This window comes from Micrasema longulum, unplaced genomic scaffold (genome assembly GCF_059751315.1).
Source record: "Micrasema longulum isolate JH-2025_06_02 unplaced genomic scaffold, ASM5975131v1 h1tg000034l, whole genome shotgun sequence".
NCBI lineage: Eukaryota > Metazoa > Arthropoda > Insecta > Trichoptera > Brachycentridae > Micrasema > Micrasema longulum.
The window spans coordinates 171,356-192,313 of NW_028277241.1; the positions used below are offsets into that span (position 1 = coordinate 171,356).

At 36.6% G+C, this 20,958-nt stretch overlaps 1 protein-coding gene across 1 annotated transcript; it reads left to right on the forward strand.

Moving 5' to 3' along the window:
• Nucleotides 1–1,369: 1,369 nt before the first annotated feature.
• Pcl (polycomb protein Pcl) lies at nt 1,370–20,198 on the forward strand. The gene is made up of 10 exons (XM_088224861.1): nt 1,370–1,684; nt 5,797–5,942; nt 7,513–7,722; nt 8,821–9,060; nt 9,429–9,559; nt 10,662–10,834; nt 11,889–12,084; nt 14,457–14,683; nt 16,291–17,617; nt 18,993–20,198. Exons 2-10 carry the CDS (start codon nt 5,822–5,824, stop codon nt 19,488–19,490), a joined length of 3,123 nt encoding a protein of 1,040 aa, XP_088080987.1. The 5' UTR covers nt 1,370–1,684; nt 5,797–5,821; the 3' UTR covers nt 19,491–20,198.
• The last annotated feature ends 760 nt before the right edge of the window (nt 20,199–20,958 follow it).

Sequence of the window (20,958 nt, forward strand, 5' to 3'; positions counted from 1 at the left end):
ATACAGTACAGTTACAAAGTTTAATATTTTACACAATTAGACTTAACTCTAATGGACCAGCAATATTTAGTTCCCAGAATATGTGTACCTATGTACACAATTTTAAAAGAGAACACTGTATATAGAGGCTATACTGACAGCATGCATTAAGTCGACAGTCTTTAAACATATGTGCAAGATGTTGATTTCAAATTTATGCTATGCCCAGAATAAAGACTACTCTTTCATAGCTTTAAAAAAACAAAAACTGTTGGAGAAAGAATGCGTTGTAAGAATAAAAAAGCTTTAAATGCGATTATCTCGGAACTTGTTTTAATGACTTAATGCATTTTATCAGTAAAGCCTCGATATATTAATCAAGTAGGTGAAAAAACGGTGGGTAGATTTAAAAAAAGTATTATGCATGTATCGCACTGTGAGTGTAAAACCAAAGTAGGTACAAATTTCTCATTTTTGATGTTTAAATACAAAACAATCCCATTTGTTACAAGCTTGAAAGTGTAAAAGGGAAGAAAAAAAATTAACATATAAAAAAGCAAAGTGAAATATTCAAACCCCCACATTATTTGCTCATACTAAAATATATGGTTGTACACTCGAGGTGCAATATGTGAGTTGCATCAATATAAAAATCATATTAAAACTTTTTTTACTCGATTGTTAAACTTCATCTTATTTGGATATCTCAAACACAAAATGAATCAAATCCAACATATTTATGATAAAGTTTTTTTTATCAAAAAACATTAAACAAAAAAATACATAAGTACCTGTGTAAAATAGCCTCAGCGGATTTGACTTAACAAAACAAACTCAAAATCAAGCTGTTCAATTTAAGAAAATTAGTGGTATATAAAAAATTGTTGGTAAACAATAATATTTTCATTATAAAACAAAACATCGAAGTATATTTGTTTTAGAAGTAGAAATTGACTAATATCTGCACCTTACAATGAAGCTAGGGGAATGAGAAAGGAAAGAGGGAGGAGAAACGAAAAACTTTTTGGCTTGAATTAGGAGATAGAAAAAAGGGATTAATGGAAATCAGTGCTTTTAATAAGCAATGATTTTCTTTCACCCCACCAAAATATTATTTATTCTAAATGTAACTAGGATAAATAATAATGTAGGTATCTGTATTGGATACGAAATTTAATTAGTTTCCAAAGAGTATATTCAACCTACACACGATTTATGAAAATACGAAATATAAAGCATTATTTAGGAGTTTTAGAACACAAAATAATGCCGGTTTGGCGGTACCCACTTTTTACGATTTACTAGCCATATATTTTTGACGCATTATGAATTTAGTTAAAGTCATTGCCGCTAGTCGACGCAACTAGCCCACAAAAACACTATTTTCTTCGGATTATGCTATGGTTTTCAAAATGGTAGGCGTTCGTGTTTGAATCTCCGTCAAAAGATAGGACGAACGGTTTGCCAAAATTACTGAATTATCCACGGTTCTGCGCCGACAATGAATTAAAGTGCATCTTTTGGTGTGTTAGTTATCTTTTGCGATAAAATTACTGTGTAAATGTTGTGATATTCATCGTGTAATCGATTGGACGGTGCCGCGGGAAAATTGACTTTGTAAGGCTGTTGAAAGATTCCCTAATGGCCGCGATGTTATCAGGCGGCGATGGAATTTGCCGTTTATCCGAAACTAACTAGTTTACAGGTAAGTTTGTCTTCAATGCAATGTGTGTATATTAATTTTGTAAGCGAGCTAGCTATAGTTTAATTTGAACGGCGGGGCAGGGACGGAGCCTCGGTCCCCACCCCATGTCAACAACTCCCAGACACCGTTTTCCTAATTCGTATCATTTTCTTTCCTCAAAATAAGCGACAAGTCGATGAATAATAATTTTGTTTATTCATATAAACATTGATTCAACCTGTAAGATTTATTATTTTTGTGTCTAAATATTCGGAGGGAAAATGCAGTCGCCAGCTGCCACATTGTATTTTTCACGGCTCAGCTGTTGATATTAAAATCGATCACAAATCGTTAACTGTCTGTAAAATAAGAATAAAATATATTTTGCGACCGGTGAGTGCTGTCGTGTATTTCATTTTCTAGTGCCTCGGCTCTTATTTCGGTAAAATAATATCGTAAAATGATTTCGATTCTATTTTGACATAATCATTCATCTACTCGTTCCTAATTTATGTAAGGTCGCACTGCCATTAAATACTCTAATGAAATTAAAATATATTCAATGTTTTAACTCGCACCTGAATGTAGTTCGAGTAGTTCTGTGATTCTATTATCCCACATAAAACATTAAAATGTTTTATTGGAAATATATTTTCTTAAAATGTCATAAAATTTTCATATCATATTTAAGTAAGTATATTAGCACTCCTTTAGACCTTTTATGAGCAGATTTCTAGAGATATTTTAATTTTGTATTTGGCCTACTAGAGTATTCTGACTATGTCTTATCAGGTATGCACATGAATATTTTTTTAATTATATAATTAATACTAACATTTTCTTTGTACTTGTATTTTAGTTTTGAAGCTGTAAATATGGACTTTTGTCTAATTATTATTTTTAGATTGTCTTGTAATAAATAAGAAAGCTCTGGTGAGCTTAGTTTATCAATCTTAACTACACATAAAATTCGTCGTTGAAAACATTATAACATTTTATAGTGCATTTTGTCATCCAGTGCCCGAAATCGAAGAACATTCACATCATAATAAAGCCAGGTTTCCATTCCATCTTCCTATCCTATCTTCAAATATTTCCCTATCACAAAACTGAATGAAATTCGTTTTTCACATACAATCCGCCTTTTTGTTAACCAATATATTCTGGATGACAAAATGTAACAACATTTTCAACGACACGCGACAAATCCAACCACTTTTTTATGCGATTTTATGTGAAGTAAAAAATGTTGTTTTGTTTTTGTTCCAAATCCGAATCTTCTAATTTTGAATTTCTTCTATCTTGATGTTAGGTAGGTACCATAAAGATGGCTCAAGGGAAGGATGGGAAAGAAAGGTAATTGGCCACGAATAGTATCGATAAATGCTGTTATTTAATGATTGTTATCCTGAGTTCCTATCCTACCTCTCCGATATCAACGTCCCGTTCCCTATTCATATTCTTACTCTCCTGTCCCCGCCCAATAAACGTGTATTTAAAATTTTATGTAAATATCTAGTTATAAATGGTGTGAAACTGTAAATATGTCATATTATTATATGTATATATTATATTAAATACTAACTTACTAACTTATATATATTATATTACTAACACATGTGTAAATGTTTTAAAAAAACAAAAAAACTCGACACTGGCCAGAACACCCTAGTTGAGAGGTGGCAAGGCCATTAGAAAACGAAGAAGAAGAAGAATAAGAAAGCCTTTTTAAATTTATTTTAACAGAGAGGGAAAACATTTTTAAGAAGGGAATATGGAAGTCTAGGCATTTACAGGGCTTATGACCTGTCATTGGCTGGTTTAAGTGGCCACTTTACACACTGTGTAACATTCACCATTCTGCCCATGTTTGAACATCCACATTTCCTCAACTCTTCCACCTGTTGTTTTTTGTGAAGTAAAAGAGCTGAAACCTTTATCACTTGGTTCAGCCGGATGAATCTCACCCAGATACAGAGCGCATAGACGGTTGGAATTCTAAACCCTATTTACGAACTTTAAGTTACAAATTATTTAATAGTTTATGACGATGATTCAACTAAAAAAGACATACATTAGCAGAGTAGTAAGTTAGTCAAGTTTTTTATTATATAAATAAAACACGAGTGATACTTTAATCCACAAATTTGGAATATCCAGTGACCGGTTTCATCGCTTTTGCGACATCTTCGAGACTGGTATCTTTATTAAAAAGTTAAATGTATTTATACAGAACAGAGGTAAGGATACATAATTCAAAGTTAAATGTAAGTAAATGAAATAAAGTTATTTTTATCTTAAGGATCATTATCAACAAATTTTCTATGGGTTAACTAATGAATTGATATAATGCTATTTTAATGAGTTTTAGTATTTTATTTTATTTTTGGTGTCTCATCCTTCGTGAGTGTGGTTTTGTAAATAATGATTTCTGAAAAACAAAGGGTAAAAAGTCATTAGTAAAATTATATTACAATGGGTAAAGTAATGGAGAATGCACACGTGTTATCTGTTCATTAAGTAATTCTACGTCGGGTTTATTTTTTAATCTATTAATTTGGAGAATTTCTAATTTGTCAAGTTTATGGCCTTTGGGTGCAATATGAATTATTTTTACATTATTTTTTAATTCGAAGGAATGTTTGTTTTCTATTAAATGATTGGCAAAATTTGAATTATCTTTATTATTAGACCATGATTGTATGTGCTCTTTTTTGCGATGAAACCGGTCACTGGATATTCCAAATTTGTGGATTAAAGTATCACTCGTGTTTTATTTATATAATAAATTACAATGAACTTCCATCAAGAATTTTCACTTACAAACTTAAATGTTTTAGTTAGTCAAGTGTTCATAATAAAGAGTAAACAATAAATAAAGCACTGTTTTCATATGTTAGAGCGTTGTAAACCTTTGCACTCAGATTGAGTTAAATAATCGATAAACAAAGTTTCTAATTAAATGTAATTTTATAAATAATTTGGATCAATCAAACTGTAGGGTGCAAGTACAAACTCCTCAATAAAAACTACCAAACACCTGTTTTAAATTTGATCATATTTTGTATGCATGTACTATACTGCCGTCTTAAGAAAGAAGGACGTATCTACATAAAACAAAAAATGGAGAAAAAAAATATTTTGTAACCCTGAGATTGAAAAATTCGCTGTGTGAAAAATACTACAAGAATGAAGTATATTATTATGCGACAGTATGTATTATGGTTTGCCCTAACTGCACATATCTATTAATTTTAATAAATTTTACATTATATTTATAAAAATTAACATTTTCATCTTCTTTTTAGTGAAAAAATACAAGAAAATATGCTATACTTCAATAAAAAGACGTTTCTAGCTAGAAACGCCCTTTTTATTTATTAATTAAGTAAACGTCTTTCTTTTTTAGTGTTCATAATATGCCAATAGATTCTACTCAACTAAATAAAAAAGACGTTACTGGCCATTTACTGTTTTTCAAACTAGTAACGCCGACCTAATAATCAATTAACTTAGAAATTACCGGCAGATCTTAAATTCAATTGAAAACGAGTAGGTACATTCATTTCAGATGTTTTTAAAAACGGAATAGAAGAAAAAATAAGTATTTAAATCGGTCTTTAATAATTATATAGGTCAGAACAGCCTTTTATATTTAGTAATCCTCGAGACTTATTGCAGTTTAGTCTCATTTATTAGTGAAAATAATAGGGTTGTAGTTATTTTAGGAAGATAGATGTATTTTTAGTATATGCATATTTTTTTCCTGATTCCAAATATGTGTTTAACACATTTTCGAAAAAAATGATAGATGCGTCCTTCTTATGACGGCAGTATAAACCGCCATGTTTTTAGGGTGGCGGATTACTGAGAGTGCTGTCGTGAGTTATTTGCAACTCGTTGAAAATGGCCCCAAAATAGAAATATTTGGGTAAATCGTAAGAACGCAAATATTTCTTCATAAAAAAAATAATAAAATAGTGTAATAATATTACTATTTTGTATTGCTGATTTTTTGTTGAAATTTAATATTTGTGCAGTGTTATTTCGAAATTATGTAAAAAGAGGTTTCAGTGTATAAACGTATGTACGTATAAATTCATTTTGCTGACCAGAGTTGTGTTTCCCCGCAGATCGGCTGAGGAAGCGCCCGGCACGATGTCCCTGGGCAGCGGAGAGGAGAAGCCCTCGTCCACGCAGCCGCGAGCCTCCCTGTCCAGTTACCTCACCCCACTCGTGCAGTGCAACAAGCTGCTCCTTAAGGAAGGCGTCTTCAAAGGTACTGCCCACTATTTGGTTCATTCACACCCGTCCGCTTTTTTCAGCTTTGCATTAAAAAAAACTTTTTACAGAAAATATTCGAGTTCGTATTGTTCACTCAAATATTTCAATTTTCGGACCATTTACTTAAAGTCATAAATAACTCGTGCTGGAGAAATGGGAATGAGGATGAATGAGAGAACCTTTTTTTTCCTTGGTACTTGTTCAATGAATTTACTTTCTGGCTATTTATTTTTATTTTATTAAGATTCACATACATATACATACATACTTGGGTGTGAAAAAGTCTTTAAACAAATGTTTATTAGAAAAAAGCAAAAAAAAATTTTTTTAAATACTGTTTTATTGAGGCAACACTTACGCATTAAATTAACATTACAACCACAGAAAAATGTACAGATTTATTTATTTAATATTTCGTATGACCATCCTCTGTCTTAATTGTTTCTTTTAAGTGTTTTGGCATGCTCAAAACACATTTCATCCATCACCACCCACAAATCTTCTTAACTTTTTAAACACCTTTCAGTCCCACAAAAAATGTTCTATTAGATTGAAGTCTGGGGTGGCCAATCAAATAATCTACTTCTCCCTGCATCCTTTTTGTGGGTCAAATAAGTTTTTTTACTTGTCTGGCTGTCTGCTTTGGATATCTTACTGCAGAAAAAAATAATATCGCCAGCAAGTTTTTTTACGGAGGGGATGGCATAATTCTCCAAAATGTTCAAATACCCATTTAATTTTGTTCGTATTCTTACGAGATCACAGACGCCAGATCCAGAAAAACATCCCCAAACCATGACAGAACCTCACCTGTGTTTGACAGAAGGTGCCAATCATTCTTCTACATATTCTTCGCCAAGTCTTCTTCTAACATATTGACGATGATTGGAATTGAAAATTTCAAATTTTGACTCATTAGTCCTTAACCCTTGATTCCATTGCTCCACTGTTCACGATCCGTATTTAAAAATATCTTTTCTGCTGGTTTCCTTTACGTAGCAATGGCTTTCTTCTTGGAACACATCCTTTGACGCCCGATTTTTTCAATGTTTTTCAAACTACACATGAATTGACTGAAACACTGGAGTAAGTTCCCGGCTGGATTTAATTCTTGATTTAAAAAATGATACTTTTAAAATTTAAAAAACAAATTACAAAAAAAATGTTCATTTATAAACAGTTTCATAACGATGGCCTATGTAATATGATTACGGAGCTCTGTTCGAAGATTTTTTCACTGTACATATTGCAACAATTCGCATTTTATACATAAACTACCTCGTATTTATTTATTTATTATCGGGCATTGTTCATGTATACAATTTATAGGGTTTAAATATTACAATAAAAGAATAGTTTTAAACATTAAAAAAATAAAAGAAGCATTGACAAACACAAGGGACATCAAGACAAGATCTGGACTATTTATTTAGTGCTCGTTTCAATCGTTATAAACTTAAACCAAAAAAGTCCAGATCTTGTCTTGAGTTAACAATACGACAAAGACAGGTCATTGGATGTATGAGCTGGATTTCAAGTAAACACCGAGTTAATCCTTCTTTCAGTCGATACAAACAAGAAACTAGATGACAGCAAGCACCATGGGCGCTCCACCAGCTCGAGCAGCTCCGGGGACCAGCCCCGGCCCGCCACACCGGAGCCGGAGCAGCGGATGCTGGTTCCCGACTCCACCACCTCGCAGCTGGAGGGCAAGCAGACCTTCGCCTCGGGAGACGACGTCTTCGTGAAGCAGAGAGATGGCCGCTATTACCTGGGTAAGTCCACAACGTAAAAGACTGCCAACTATGGAATATAATGAAATTTCAGTTTTTTTATGTATCACTTTATTTTTTAATTTAATAACCGACTAGTTTTGGCAACACATTGCCTTCTTCGGGGTTAGTGAGGAACTTCAGCCCTACGGATTGGATACAAAAAAAATCTTTTTGCACGCGGTATAAATAAGAGCATTAAATTCTATGGCAAAGTTTCTTGAAAATGTACGAAATAAATTATAAAAAACATTTTAATAAAAACGCACTACTTTGATCGACATCATTGGTTCATATGAACCAACCGATGATATGAGAGCTGTGAAGGACATCCGGTTGGCTTACCGTAAATGAACCAATCGAACCAAACAGAGAACAACCTCTGACGTCACACGCGGAGTTATTTCAGAAATGCAAAAAAATTTCAGCGCTGATAATTCGATATATAAAAAAATTCTTGGTTTGATAGTCAAAATATGTGGTCACATCTTAGAGTAATAATTTGCTCCCGCTTACAGAGAAGCCCTTTAGCTCTTTATCATAAAACAAAAGAGGTCCAAATTTTTGGTTTGCTTTTTAGTTTAACAAAAAATGTGTAACGGACGGTTTCAGTTTGCGCTTGCAATTCTCGACCCGAGTACATACAGCCCATTGCATCGCTGTAAACTGTAGCTTACTTTGTAGTTGATAATCATAGAATGGTTTTTGTCTATATGGTTTTTGTGTTTTTATGTATTTGATATTATGTTTAATTAGGCATGTTTCATTATTATTTAAAATGTCTCTCTCGGCACGGGACACCCCAGTGAGGGAACATTATCTTTGATGTTAAAAAAGTAATACATTAATTGTAAAAGATCAAATAAAAAATATGGGCGACTCTATTAGCCAGTGGCGTATTATTACTCTAAGGGTCACATAAACCTGTGACGTTGCAACTCGGTTAAATTTTATTAAAACTTTTTTTATGAATTTTTTATACACTTTTGAACTTCACTTCGCAATTAAATGCTATAATTTTTACCACTTGTAAGAAAACATTTTTTGTATTAAATTTCCAAAGCTTCGAGTTTATCTAATTACATCTCTGCACGAGGACAGGCACGGTGATGCGGTCCTCACCGGGCGGCGAGCGCTGGCTCGTGCGGTTCGGCGACGACACGGAGCGCTGGGCGGGCGGCACGGAGCTGCGGCCGCTGGCGGCGCCGGCGGGCGAGGACGCGCTGTGCGTGGTCTGCAAGCGGCGCGGCGGAGGCCACGAGGTGCTGGCGTGCGACCAGTGCGGCCGCGGCTACCACCGCGCCTGCCACGGCCCGCAGCCGCCCAACTGCTACATGCAGGGTGAGTGCTCACTTTTATTCATGTTTTGTTTTGATTATACATTTTTATATTATTATCAACTTAAACTTTTCCAAAACAAACTCAACTTAAATTACATTGCAGTTTTATGTGAGAGATATGTATCTTATATAAACAATTTTTTTTATTTTTATAATCATTTGACACTCCGCAGTCTACTGTGAATTGACTACATAAAAAAATTAAGATTAAAAGTTTAAAAAAATGTGATTTGGTACCTTTGGATTTTTTCCCTGAATCATCATCATCATTCCCTTTCCGCACCTAATGGTGCATAGGCCACTGCATTGGTACACCAATGTATTGTAGTTTTAACACTAGGCATTTTATGAAATGTGATTGGTTTCCAGGGGTGTCGTGGCAGTGCCACCGCTGTGTGGAGCAGAGGTACAAGGTCGCGGCGCTGGAGAACAAGGCCATCAGGAAGGAGATGTTGAAGATGAAGCAGATCGTGCGCCCGCCTGACAAACTGTCCTACGATGTAAGTTAGCGCGAGATCTGGCCAAAGCTCATTCTCTGTTGACATTTTTCTATGGTTTGTGTGGTAGCAATGCCCAATGTGAGGCTTTTTGCAATTGAAATAATAGATTTAGTTTTCTTGGTGGAACTGCATTTTTATAATAAGTCAAATTTGTTATTCAGTTCCGCCTACTAAACTTGTTCCTCGGTGACCAGAATTTGTTTGAGAATTTCTGTAGTCTTCCAGTCTGACGATGTCAGTCATGACGGACCCCGGTCACGGGTGAACAATTTACAATGGAAGGTGGTAAAATGTATTAAATTTTTTATACACTTAACGCCCAGAGGGCTTTTACAATTCAAATTTGCTGATATAATACATAATGAAGTTGACAAACAATAATAGGTAGCAGTTATGCCTTCTCTATGAAGGTTAAAAAGTAAAGTTAGTAAAAACATGTTTATAAAGTTACAATAGAAGTAATTTAAAAGTACGCAATTTAGTTGTTATAAAGTGTAAATTAATAACTGAATATCGAAATAAAAAAAATACGCACATGTTTATACACGGTTTTTCAGGGCCAAACCGCGAAACTTTGGAGAAATGTTCCTCATCTTTGAATAAAATCCTAATAAAATTTTTCAAAAATCATTTTTAAAAAAAAATTAATAATTGTGATCTCAAAATAGATTTTTTTTAAATTTCTCGGACTAGCACTCCCTCCAAAAACCACTACCCTTCTCCTACCCAGCCGCTTTCCTTGTCCACATCTGGTGCGTATCGCTTCGTTGGTCAAATACATTTTTATCGCATTATTTTGTCAGGGAGGGGTAGGGGTTTTTTGGTGAATTTTGAAATTTTTTTTCAAGTATTTTTATGCAGACAGAGCTTCTACATTTAAATTTAGCAATAAAAAACACTTTCATTTTATATTGTTGAGGAAATCAATTAATAAAATCTGAGATCGGTTAAGGAGTTTGGAAGGAGACCAGAATTAACATAAAATATCACAACAAATATATGAGTTCAAGCTAGTTCTGCAACTTACCTCCATTTCTTCTTCTTTCGAAACGTTAAAGATACCGAAACATTAAAGAACATGTGTGTGTGTACATCCCCACAGTTGAGTGGCCTTCACTGGGACAGCCAGCACCACACCAACACGGAGCGCGTGTATTGCTACTGCGGAGGACCGGGGGACTGGTTCAACCAGATGCTGCAGTGTACGCGCTGTCGCCAGTGGTTCCACCAGCTCTGCCTCTCCTGCCTCAAGTACCCCCTCTACACCGGAGACAGGTCATTATCTTTATTAGGAAAAATAACAATTTGAACATTACTGTATTTATTTTATAAGTATAAAAAAATATGGATGTGTCCGATTAATGTTTCGCACAGTAAAAATGTACCATAAATCATCGGGTTTCTGGCACAAGTTGGTACAGTAAAACCCTAAAAGAAGTGTAAAACTGAGGATACGCTAAACCGAGGAAATGAAAAATAAATGGAAATAAATAAATAAATAGAAAGAAATGGATTTACCTATAATTTTATTAAAAATATTTTGTATTTTTCAATCAATACCACAATGTGTTTTTTTTATTGAATTAAAAAAAAACGTGTTTAAATAATTTTAGGTAGGTACTTAACCTTAAAAACATGAAAAAATATTGAATTCGCTTAAAATACATACTATGGTTTTTCCCCTAAATATTGGGAAATTTTATTTATATGGTATCACTTTTTTTAGTATAGCACCACAGAATTTCAACTGTCATTTACATCACATCAAAAATGTTTCACACTTTCATGATAACTGTCAAAATATCTTCTTTTCACATTATGTTTATAACTTCAAATTATGTTTCTTTAGCCAAATTTTTAAACATTCTGTATTGTAATTTATCGATGTAAATATTGTATTATTCCTAAACATGGGTCAACTGCATGTCGCAATTTAGTAAAATGTCAAAATTAGACACTTAAACAAAATGGTCACTTACACTGACTTTGAATTTAGTTTGAGACAATAATTTACACATTTTTTTATTTGCCTCGATTTTATTCTCCATTGTGGTGGCGCGCGGCTCGACGTCTTTTGACAGATTTAATGAGTTTCGAAAAATTTTCAACGTAAATCCGGGGTTATGAAAAACACGAAAACGTTAATTGGGGGGAATATTTGAATGAGAATGTATGGAAAAAACGGGACCTTAGCAGTTTGGCGTAAAAACGGGGTTTTACTGTAATTAACATTTGTGTTGTGAGATATTGCACTTTTACAGTTGGTCTTTGACTTTTTGAACATTATTTTTAAGAAGTTTGGGAATACAGCGATGCTCTTGCGTTGCAGGTTCTACGTGTTTGCGTGTTCCGTGTGCAACTACGGCTCGGAGTTTGTGCGGCGCCTGGAGTTGCAGTGGGTGGACCTGGTACACCTGATGCTCTTCAACCTCACAGCCTACAACTGCAAGAAGTACTACGACCTGGACTCGGTGCTCATCCCCTACATCACGGACAACTGGTACGCGCTGCAGCTCCCCACCAAGGTAACAGCACTCGCACGTCAATCGTTTTAGGCCCGTTTTATTTACGGCCTTTTTTTTGTATATACAAGTACGATCTATATAAAATACAACTTTAAAAAATTAAAGCCAAGAAAGAAGAAAAAAATAACAACCTCAAGACAAAATCTGGTCTATTTTAGTGGTCGTTTAAATCTAGAAAGACGTGAAGTCCGTTTACACGTAGACAATACAATATTGTTTTGTCCTGAGACTGATTCATCATGACATCGTCCTAAGACGATGATTAACCCTACAAAAAAGAAAATAATATTTTTTATTTTTTATTTCGTCCTTGTAACAATTCCAATACATCTTGGTGTAAAATGAATAATGTTTTTCATGAATTCAATTGTAATTAACGCCGTTATGTATTCATTTTCGCAGCGTTCTATCCTGCGCAGTGGAGACTGTTCACGGAGCTGGGACATGACGATTTGGTCATATCTATTGTATTGTCCAATAAAAGCACTCACCCCTTTCCCGAAACTGTTCGTCTTTTTTCAGTTTTGCATATTCACCTCTTTTTTCAATGTAATATTTCTTGACAATCAAACCGCAGAAATAACAAAACATAGAAACTTTAAAAGCGTTTGTTGTACCCCTCACTGCAGTAATGTCAATTTGTGATCGATCAAATACACATGGTCAGAACAATCACCATTGTATTGCACCATTTGTCCACGTGTAAAGGGCCCTTTACACCAAAAAAATATAGATCCTGCTTCGAGTTTACACTATGACACAATCGGGACATTGATGCATGCAAGCATTTGTGGTGTGCCGATCGAAGAACATCACATCATTATTTCACAACCGGCAAATTGGAACAGTTTTAATGACACTTGTTCTTGATGATACATCAATCTACTCATTTAGAAAACTATAGTACTTAAAAAATAGCTTGACTAAAATGACAGCTGTCAAACTAATGCCACTAGTGATGGGAAATTATTGATCACTGATCACGTACCGATCAAATCGATTTTATTATGGAGATGGTTCAGAAGAAATTTCTGAGGTATCTTTACTTAAGGGAGTGCGGATATTATCCGCGGTCGTACCCGTCTGACTTCATACTGGGAATGCTTGGCTACAATAGTTTGGATAAAAGAAGAAATGCATACTTGCTTATGTATTTTTTCCGATTGATCCGTGGTATTACGATCAACATAGGTATAACGGAGAGTATTTTTCTTTATGTTCCTAATGACTACCTTAGACATAGACAGCTTAAGCTGTTTTATCTTCCTGCTTGCAGAACCAACCTGCCGATGGTAATGCCAGTAGGAAGAGCAATGTCTTTACTCAACCGTATCTCTTAGGATATTGACATCTTTCATATTAGTGAAAAAAAAGTTCAGAGAGGATAGCATTCTTTCTCTATAATTGCTGGGTATTTTTTATTTTTACCATTTTTGTATATTTAAATTTTAGTGTTCATTTTTTCGTTTTATGTATGCATTGAATTTTTTTGTTATGTACATAAACGTTTTTAAAATAAATAAATAAAAATCAGTTTTTTCATGCAAACATAAGACTCTGTTTCCGAAAATTGATACAAAAACGCAAAAGCAAGCCTATTATAGTGTGTTTATAAGACGATTATTTACTAAAAAATAAGACATTAAATACTTTTTTTTATAAAATAACAACAAATAAATAATTTTTTATCGATTTACTTTGATCAATTTGTTTCATCTCTAACATTTTTTAAAAACGACGTAACCTTGTAAGAACGTCGTTACAAATTAGGTTTATTTTAGTTTTAAGGCGGATTTTATATAATCACGTTGATTTATATGTCAAGCATTGTATTAAAAAAATAAATTAACATGCCAGATACTTTTGAATTTTTACACAATTGATGTGAAAGTATGTACAATTATGTATAAAATAAATAATACACTGACACTCCGGAACGTGCCTGTGGGCCAGTGGAGTGGCTACATCCATAAATAAAAATAAAATCATATTGAATGTACCTATTGTATAAACATTTTATTTTGTAAACTATGTATTTGTATTTTATATTGGACTAAATAAATAAATAAAAAAGATAAAGATACAAATGGTTTTTCGTGTGTCAATATAAATCACTCCTTAAGTTATGTCGTCACTTTTGCTGACAACTGTCATTCTAATCAAGCTATATTTTAAGAACTATAATCATGAATATGGAGTCACTGATATTTCTACATTTATATAATAAACTAGAAAATTGTTTGGAATTCTTCACAATACATTGATCACAAGAAGAAATTGTCAGAATTCTCAAATTCAGTAGAAGTTCATTGTTATTTATGTATTATAGCGTAATTATTACGAAAATATAATCTAAAACAATATTTTTTCAGATGCAAGCGGTGACCCCCGCGGAGCGGCGTGACCTCATCCTCACGGCGCTCACTTCCAACCGCAACCGCTTCAAATGCGGGCGAGAGATCAAGAAACGCGCCGCCATCTGGGGGCTGCGGGCGCGCACTCCTCCGCCCGCACCGGCGCACCCCACTCTCTCCGCACGCGGCCCGCTCACCGAACAGGCCCTGGGATCGCGCTGGCCCTTCATACTGGAAACTGATAGGTAATTCATAAAAATTAAACTCTTCCCTCCAGCCGATTTTCCCAGGAAGCTGAACGTTTGGAAATGATGAAAATTTATTACCAGCAGTGTCTAAAATATATTTTTATCAATCGAAATCGAATCGATTGAATAGATCTAGCCAAACAGTGGATAGTGTACTAGAAATTCCGTATTGTAAATTAAGACTTAAATAATGTAAATCAAAATGACACTCAATTTTCTTAGCTCCTAAACTGTTCAATGCATTTCTCAAGGATAATAGCATGATTAGACTAATTATTTAAATACAACTCGTTGAAAATGGCCCTCAAAATTAAATATTCGGGTAAATCATAAGAACCCAAATAGTGTATTCCCTTTAATTTTGAATTTTACAGCGTTCCACGTTGTCGATAAAGCCATTCTTCACAGTTAGACGGTAATACAGATAAAACCAAGATGGCGACATTACATCAGATTTTTACATGGCTGAAGTAAATAAAGAATATAGATTGTTTTGATAAATTTTAAAAAAGTTTCTTTCTTTTTACAAGTAAGTGTTGAGTGTTGATAAAAATATGTTAACTAAAGCTAGGGTTTCCTAGGACAGCGGTGCCCGTATTTTAACGGCCGTAGTGAACATTGATGCGGTTGACAGCCGTCGTAACGGTGACTAGAGAGTGGTTTCCTATAAAAATGGTGTTGATAACACCGTTAAAAAATAAAACCACTCTCTAGTCACCACTACGACGGCTGTCCACCACATCACTGTTCACTACGGCCGTCAAGATACGGGCACCGCTGTCTTAGGAAACCCTAGCTTAAGTTAGTTTTCTGATGTAAAACTGATAAAATAAAACTTTGTTTTTACAGAGCAACACAAGTATTTTATTAGTTAATCAATTGAAAGGAATCGATATTATATGTATAGCATAATCTCAGTAATAATACGCCACTAGATTCGCCCATACGTACAAAAACCATTTCATGATTTTCAATCACAAAGTTAGCTGCAGTTAACAGCAGCACAACGGGCCGTAACTACTCGGGTCGAGATCGCAAGCGCAAACCTTTTAACTTTCAGTTTTGTTTTTTACATATAAAAATCAATGTTCTTATATAATTTTTTCCTATCCATCTTATTAATATTATTTTTAAAACTAAAGCATTTAAAACAAAATAATAAATGTTCATTATTTTATATGTGTACAAAATTATGACTGTACTGTTTTACCTTTATTTTAATCTCAATTAAAACTAATGTCCGAGCGCCCGATGACAAACTATTATTTAATAGTTTATCAGGACAAAATTTATGTTTGAATCCTTTGTTTTTCGTTTTATAATGTTGTAATAATATGTGCATTTTATTGAAAAAAATAAACTGAAACCGCCCATTCCACATTAGCTGTTGAACAACTACAAGCGGATACCGAATTATTACTCTGAGAGCCTAATATACTATAAATAATGTTTCAATGTTCTTCTTAATGAATTTTATATCTATACACCAATAAGCTACACCATCGTCATTCCTCTCCCCATCTGAGCTACATCACTGCCCACTGCCCTTAATGTATATCCAACCTAATATAAGACTAAAATGACATCGGACTTGTCTCTTCCAGCCCCAGCTCTTCCCAGGACTCGGGCCAGCAGCAGCGAATGACGGTGGCGGTGGACAGCCACTGGCACTCCGTGGTGATGGGCAAGCGCTTCCAGTCCAGTTCCAACTCCTCCGACAACGAGAGCCTGCGCTCCACGCCGTCCCCCGTGGACTTCCCCTACAGCTTCAACAAGCACACCGACCTCTTCCAGATCCAGGCAGAGCGCGGGGACTCCCCCTACAGCTTCAAGGAGGACACGGAGAAACCCATCTCGCCCCCGGTCAAGAGAAAAGAGTTGAGGTTCTACGAAATGGACTTCCACGGCGGCGGTTTCGTCAAGAAGAGCGTCCCCTTTCCTAAACACTCCCTCAACAAGAGGAAGAAACTCCTCAACTCTCTCAAGCAGCGCTGCAAGCGGAAAGGCGGGCAACCCGTCCACCCCCGCGAAGACTTCAGCAGGACCACCAAGATCCTCAGGAACCGCCTCACGGAGCACCGAGAGCGGCTGCAGCGGAAGCTGACCACGCACTCCACCCGCGGGACCAACACTCCCCCCGTGGAGGACGAGAGTGTCTTCACCCTCTTAGATAATAGAAACATTTCCAAAGATTCCAATAGCCCCTACCGAGTCAGTATGAAGAGTCACGAGGTGGCCTTGCCCCCCACGCCGCCCACTTCGGTCTCGGCGCCCCCGACGCCCCCGGCCGCGGCGGCGCCCGGCTCCGGGAGCAGCTCCAGCGACGCCCCGCCCGACTTCCGCGTCCCTTACGACTCGGACCACGGCGCCGACGTGGTGGCGCCGCAGACAACCACCCCCACCAAGACTGTTAAAGAAACTAAAGACAAGACTTCCTTCGCCGGCGCGTTTACCAACGGACACAACTCCAAAATCGCCGCTATCAATTTAGAAATATCAAAACTCTCCACGAAAAATATAATAGAGCATTCCAAGATTATGTCGCTGCATCACATGAACGATCCGTACTCCCTCTTCCAAAACGAACACGAGTCTTCCGGCGACGACTCCTCGAGCCGCGGCACGCTGGACTCCATAATCCCGCCCCCCGCCGACTTCCAGGGCAGGAACAACCCGTTCCACCTGCACGCCAACTCCAAGAGCTCCAAGGGCAGCTTCTCCGTGGCCAACAAGCTCTTCAACCGCCTGAGCCTGACCAAGGTGGCCAGCTCCGCCAAGTGCCCGAGGATATCGCTGCCCGCGAGCCTGAACCCGGTCATCAGCCCGCCGGTGAAGCCGCTCAAGAGGCAGCTGAGCGAGAAGGACCTGGTCATCGGGCCGAACGGAGAGGTGAAGAGGCGGAGGCACAGGAGACCCAGGAAAACTGTACAGGTATCCATTTTTTTCACACTACTTAGTATATTACATATTTATTTATATATATTTTTTATACTATTACATTGTTTGTATTCTTTTTTTTATATAGAATAATGTTCCCTCACGGGGCACTGGGGTGTGCCGTGCCGAGGGAAACATGCCTTAAATTAGTTATTTAACAAAGTTTACATAATAACGGGTTGTGGTCCCGTGGCTAGTGTCTCGGACTCACAGACCAAAGGTCCGTGGTTCGAATCCCACTCTACCCCAACTTGATTCCATTTTCTAATAGTGAGTTATTTACAACTCGTTGAGAATGGCCCTCAAAATTAAATATTTGGGTAAATCATAAGAACGCAAATATTTCTTTTTTAACAAAAAAATAAAAATACATAATCAATCTAATCAACCTAATTATCATTGACATTATAAACAAACATAACTAATTTATACAGACCAATAGAACAAATTTCATAAACAGTACACATATTTTACCAATTTGGCTTGATCCACTCATCGATCCGTGCGCAACCCACCTCCACAATTAATAGCAATTTTACATTGTGAGAACTTACTAATTGTCCTTATGGAGAATGGAGTAGTAGGCCAGGCCAATCCTCTATGACCGAAGGTTGTATTTATTTTGTTATTGTTTTTGCAGCATCAGGGTGGAGTATCTAGTAACTCTTGTATTTGTAACGGAAGGTAGAGAATAATGTTTATGTGCGTATGTATTATATTCGCAAGTGTCTCGTAGTATTTAAATCTAAAGATGTCTTACAATTATTATACCCATGTTAGAACCTTGGAGTGATAACACACCTATGGGTAATAGAGTCGCCCATACGGATAAAAACCATTTTACCATTATTAACCACAAAGTTAGCTACGGCATATAGCAATACAACGGGCCGGGCCGTAGGTAATTGGGTCAAGAATTGCAAGCCCAAACTGAAACCGTCCGTTACACGTTTTTGGTCAAACTAAAAACCAACCAATTTGGATCGCTTTTGTTCTATGCCATAGAACTTAAAGGCTTCTCTAGAGAACTATTACTCTGAAAGTAGAACACATTTTGGATGAAGCTTTTTTAATTATTTTTTTTTGCAAATTAATTGAATTGATTAACAAAGTTGATGGCTCTGACGAAGAAACTCCTTACGAGCAGCGAGGTCCTTATTTTGAGGTTTTATTTCCCGATAAAGATCTGGATATTAGGCAATCCGGAAGTTCTACTGTACTATAAAACTTCTTTTATTTTGTGATTGGTAATATAATAGTAGAAAATCTTTTATCGAGATAAGTAAGCATATTTATGTATTTAACGAAAAATTAGTTTTTTTTTTGCAAAAACATATTTATAAAAATCATTTGAAATGATTTATTTCAGAACCCATCCACTATCCCAAAAGAGGGGCCCGTGTCTGAACGCCAAAAAACATTGCGCTCTTCCACGGGACTCGAGGAAGTCAAACCGACGCCGGCTCCGGCCGAACTGCCGCAGGCGGTGACCTGCGTGGACTACTCGCAGAACGTGCGCTGCCTGCGCCAGCGCCAGGAGAAAAACTACTCGGACGGGCGACGCGGCTCCGCGCCCTCCAGCCTGCCGCCCCTGGGCCCTCTGCCCCCGGCGGCCAACCAGAGCAACACCGCCTCTAGCGGCGTGCGCTCGCTCAACCTCTCCCCCCAGAAGATGAGCCCCTTCAAGAACGGCCCGTCGGCGGCCACCTCCTCCGACTCCATCCGCGACCTCAAGACCTCGGTGCACAGCTACTTCGGGGCGGCCAATCGCATCGGAGCCGGGGAAAAGTTTACGCTTATCGGGAAGAGACTCACGGACTCCGGCAACCTCCAGTACCTCATAGAATGGGAAGGCCGCGGGTCCTAGCGTTTAAGGAGCATTTTTGATTAAGGGTTTTCACAACTGTTGCGTCGGGTTGAACCTAACGAACCATCGTCGCATGTTTTTATCTTCATACATAAATATCTTCTCTGCGAATCTATCGCCGCCTAAGTCATTCGTGAAAACTTTTCAGGAGAGGCGTAAAAACATTTTTAAAAACAATAATTACAAACTGAGTTATTATTTTCATAGGGCAGGCGGCTATACGCTGATATGCCCCAGCTCATTTATCTGATATTTCACGGATCCGGCATAAATGAATTATTTGTCAGGATTAAGGTTTCATTTTGGCTTCTCTAATATTCTTCAATGTCCTCTCAGTTGCGATCTTACCTGTGCGGAGTTTTGTAAATTTCCATAAGATGGTTGGATCAAATCTCCAGGTCATCTCCTCAATTTTTTAAAAATTTTAATTCATTTTGCTTTTATAAAATTAAAGGGTAAAGAATTTTCCATATTTGCGGACCATTTGAGGTACTATATTACCTAATGTAGAATCATTTTCTTCAAAGACTGGCATTCAGAATTAGTCGAGCGGTGATGGCTTCACTGCGACACTATATAGAAAAAAATGCATATTTAAAATCAATCGCATTATAATCCGGCCAATGTGAATAGGGAAATATCACGTACTACGAATACCGATAAAAATATAGGAAATGGATTTAGAGAAAAAAAATTGTATATTCAAAATCAATATGGATATTGTGGAGAAATATTTTCACGCATTACTTTAAAAAAGAAATTATAAAAAAATATGTTCCTAGAAAAACGCGACATGTTTGCCATTGATAATTGTGGCGTCGAGATTTGTGTGACGTCGGTTACGAACAAAGTTCAAAATAAACATGAATCGTGACATATTAGGGGCGTGGCAAATGCAATGACCATTTTCGCGGGAATTCAAAAATATTTTTTATGCTACCAATAAGTAGTAACAATTTTTTTTTCATCAGCATTCCCTTTCCGCACCTAATGGTGCATAGGGCACTGCATTGGTACACCGATCGCGGCGTATCTTGATCATTTTTGTTAAACGAAGGTAAGATGATCAGTCTTACGCTTCAGGTGCCATAAAATATTCCGGTGTGAAAACACCCTTTTAAACAAATATTTCATATCAGCCATGTCGGGAATCGAACCCGAGACCTCTCGTATGGTCGGCAAACGCGCTGACCATTACACCATGAGGCCGACTTACTCTACATTAAATTTATTTCAACAGAGAGGGAAAAATTTTTTTGAGAAGGGAATATGGAAGTCTAGGCATTTACAGGGCTTATGTCCTGTCATTGGCTGGTTTAAGTGGCCACTTTACACACTGTGTAACATTCACCATTCTGCCTATGTTTGAACATCCACATTTCCTCAACTCTTCCATCTGTTGACTTTTGTGAAGTAAAAGAGCTGAAACCTTTATCGCGTGGGTGAGATTCATCCGGCTGAACCAAAT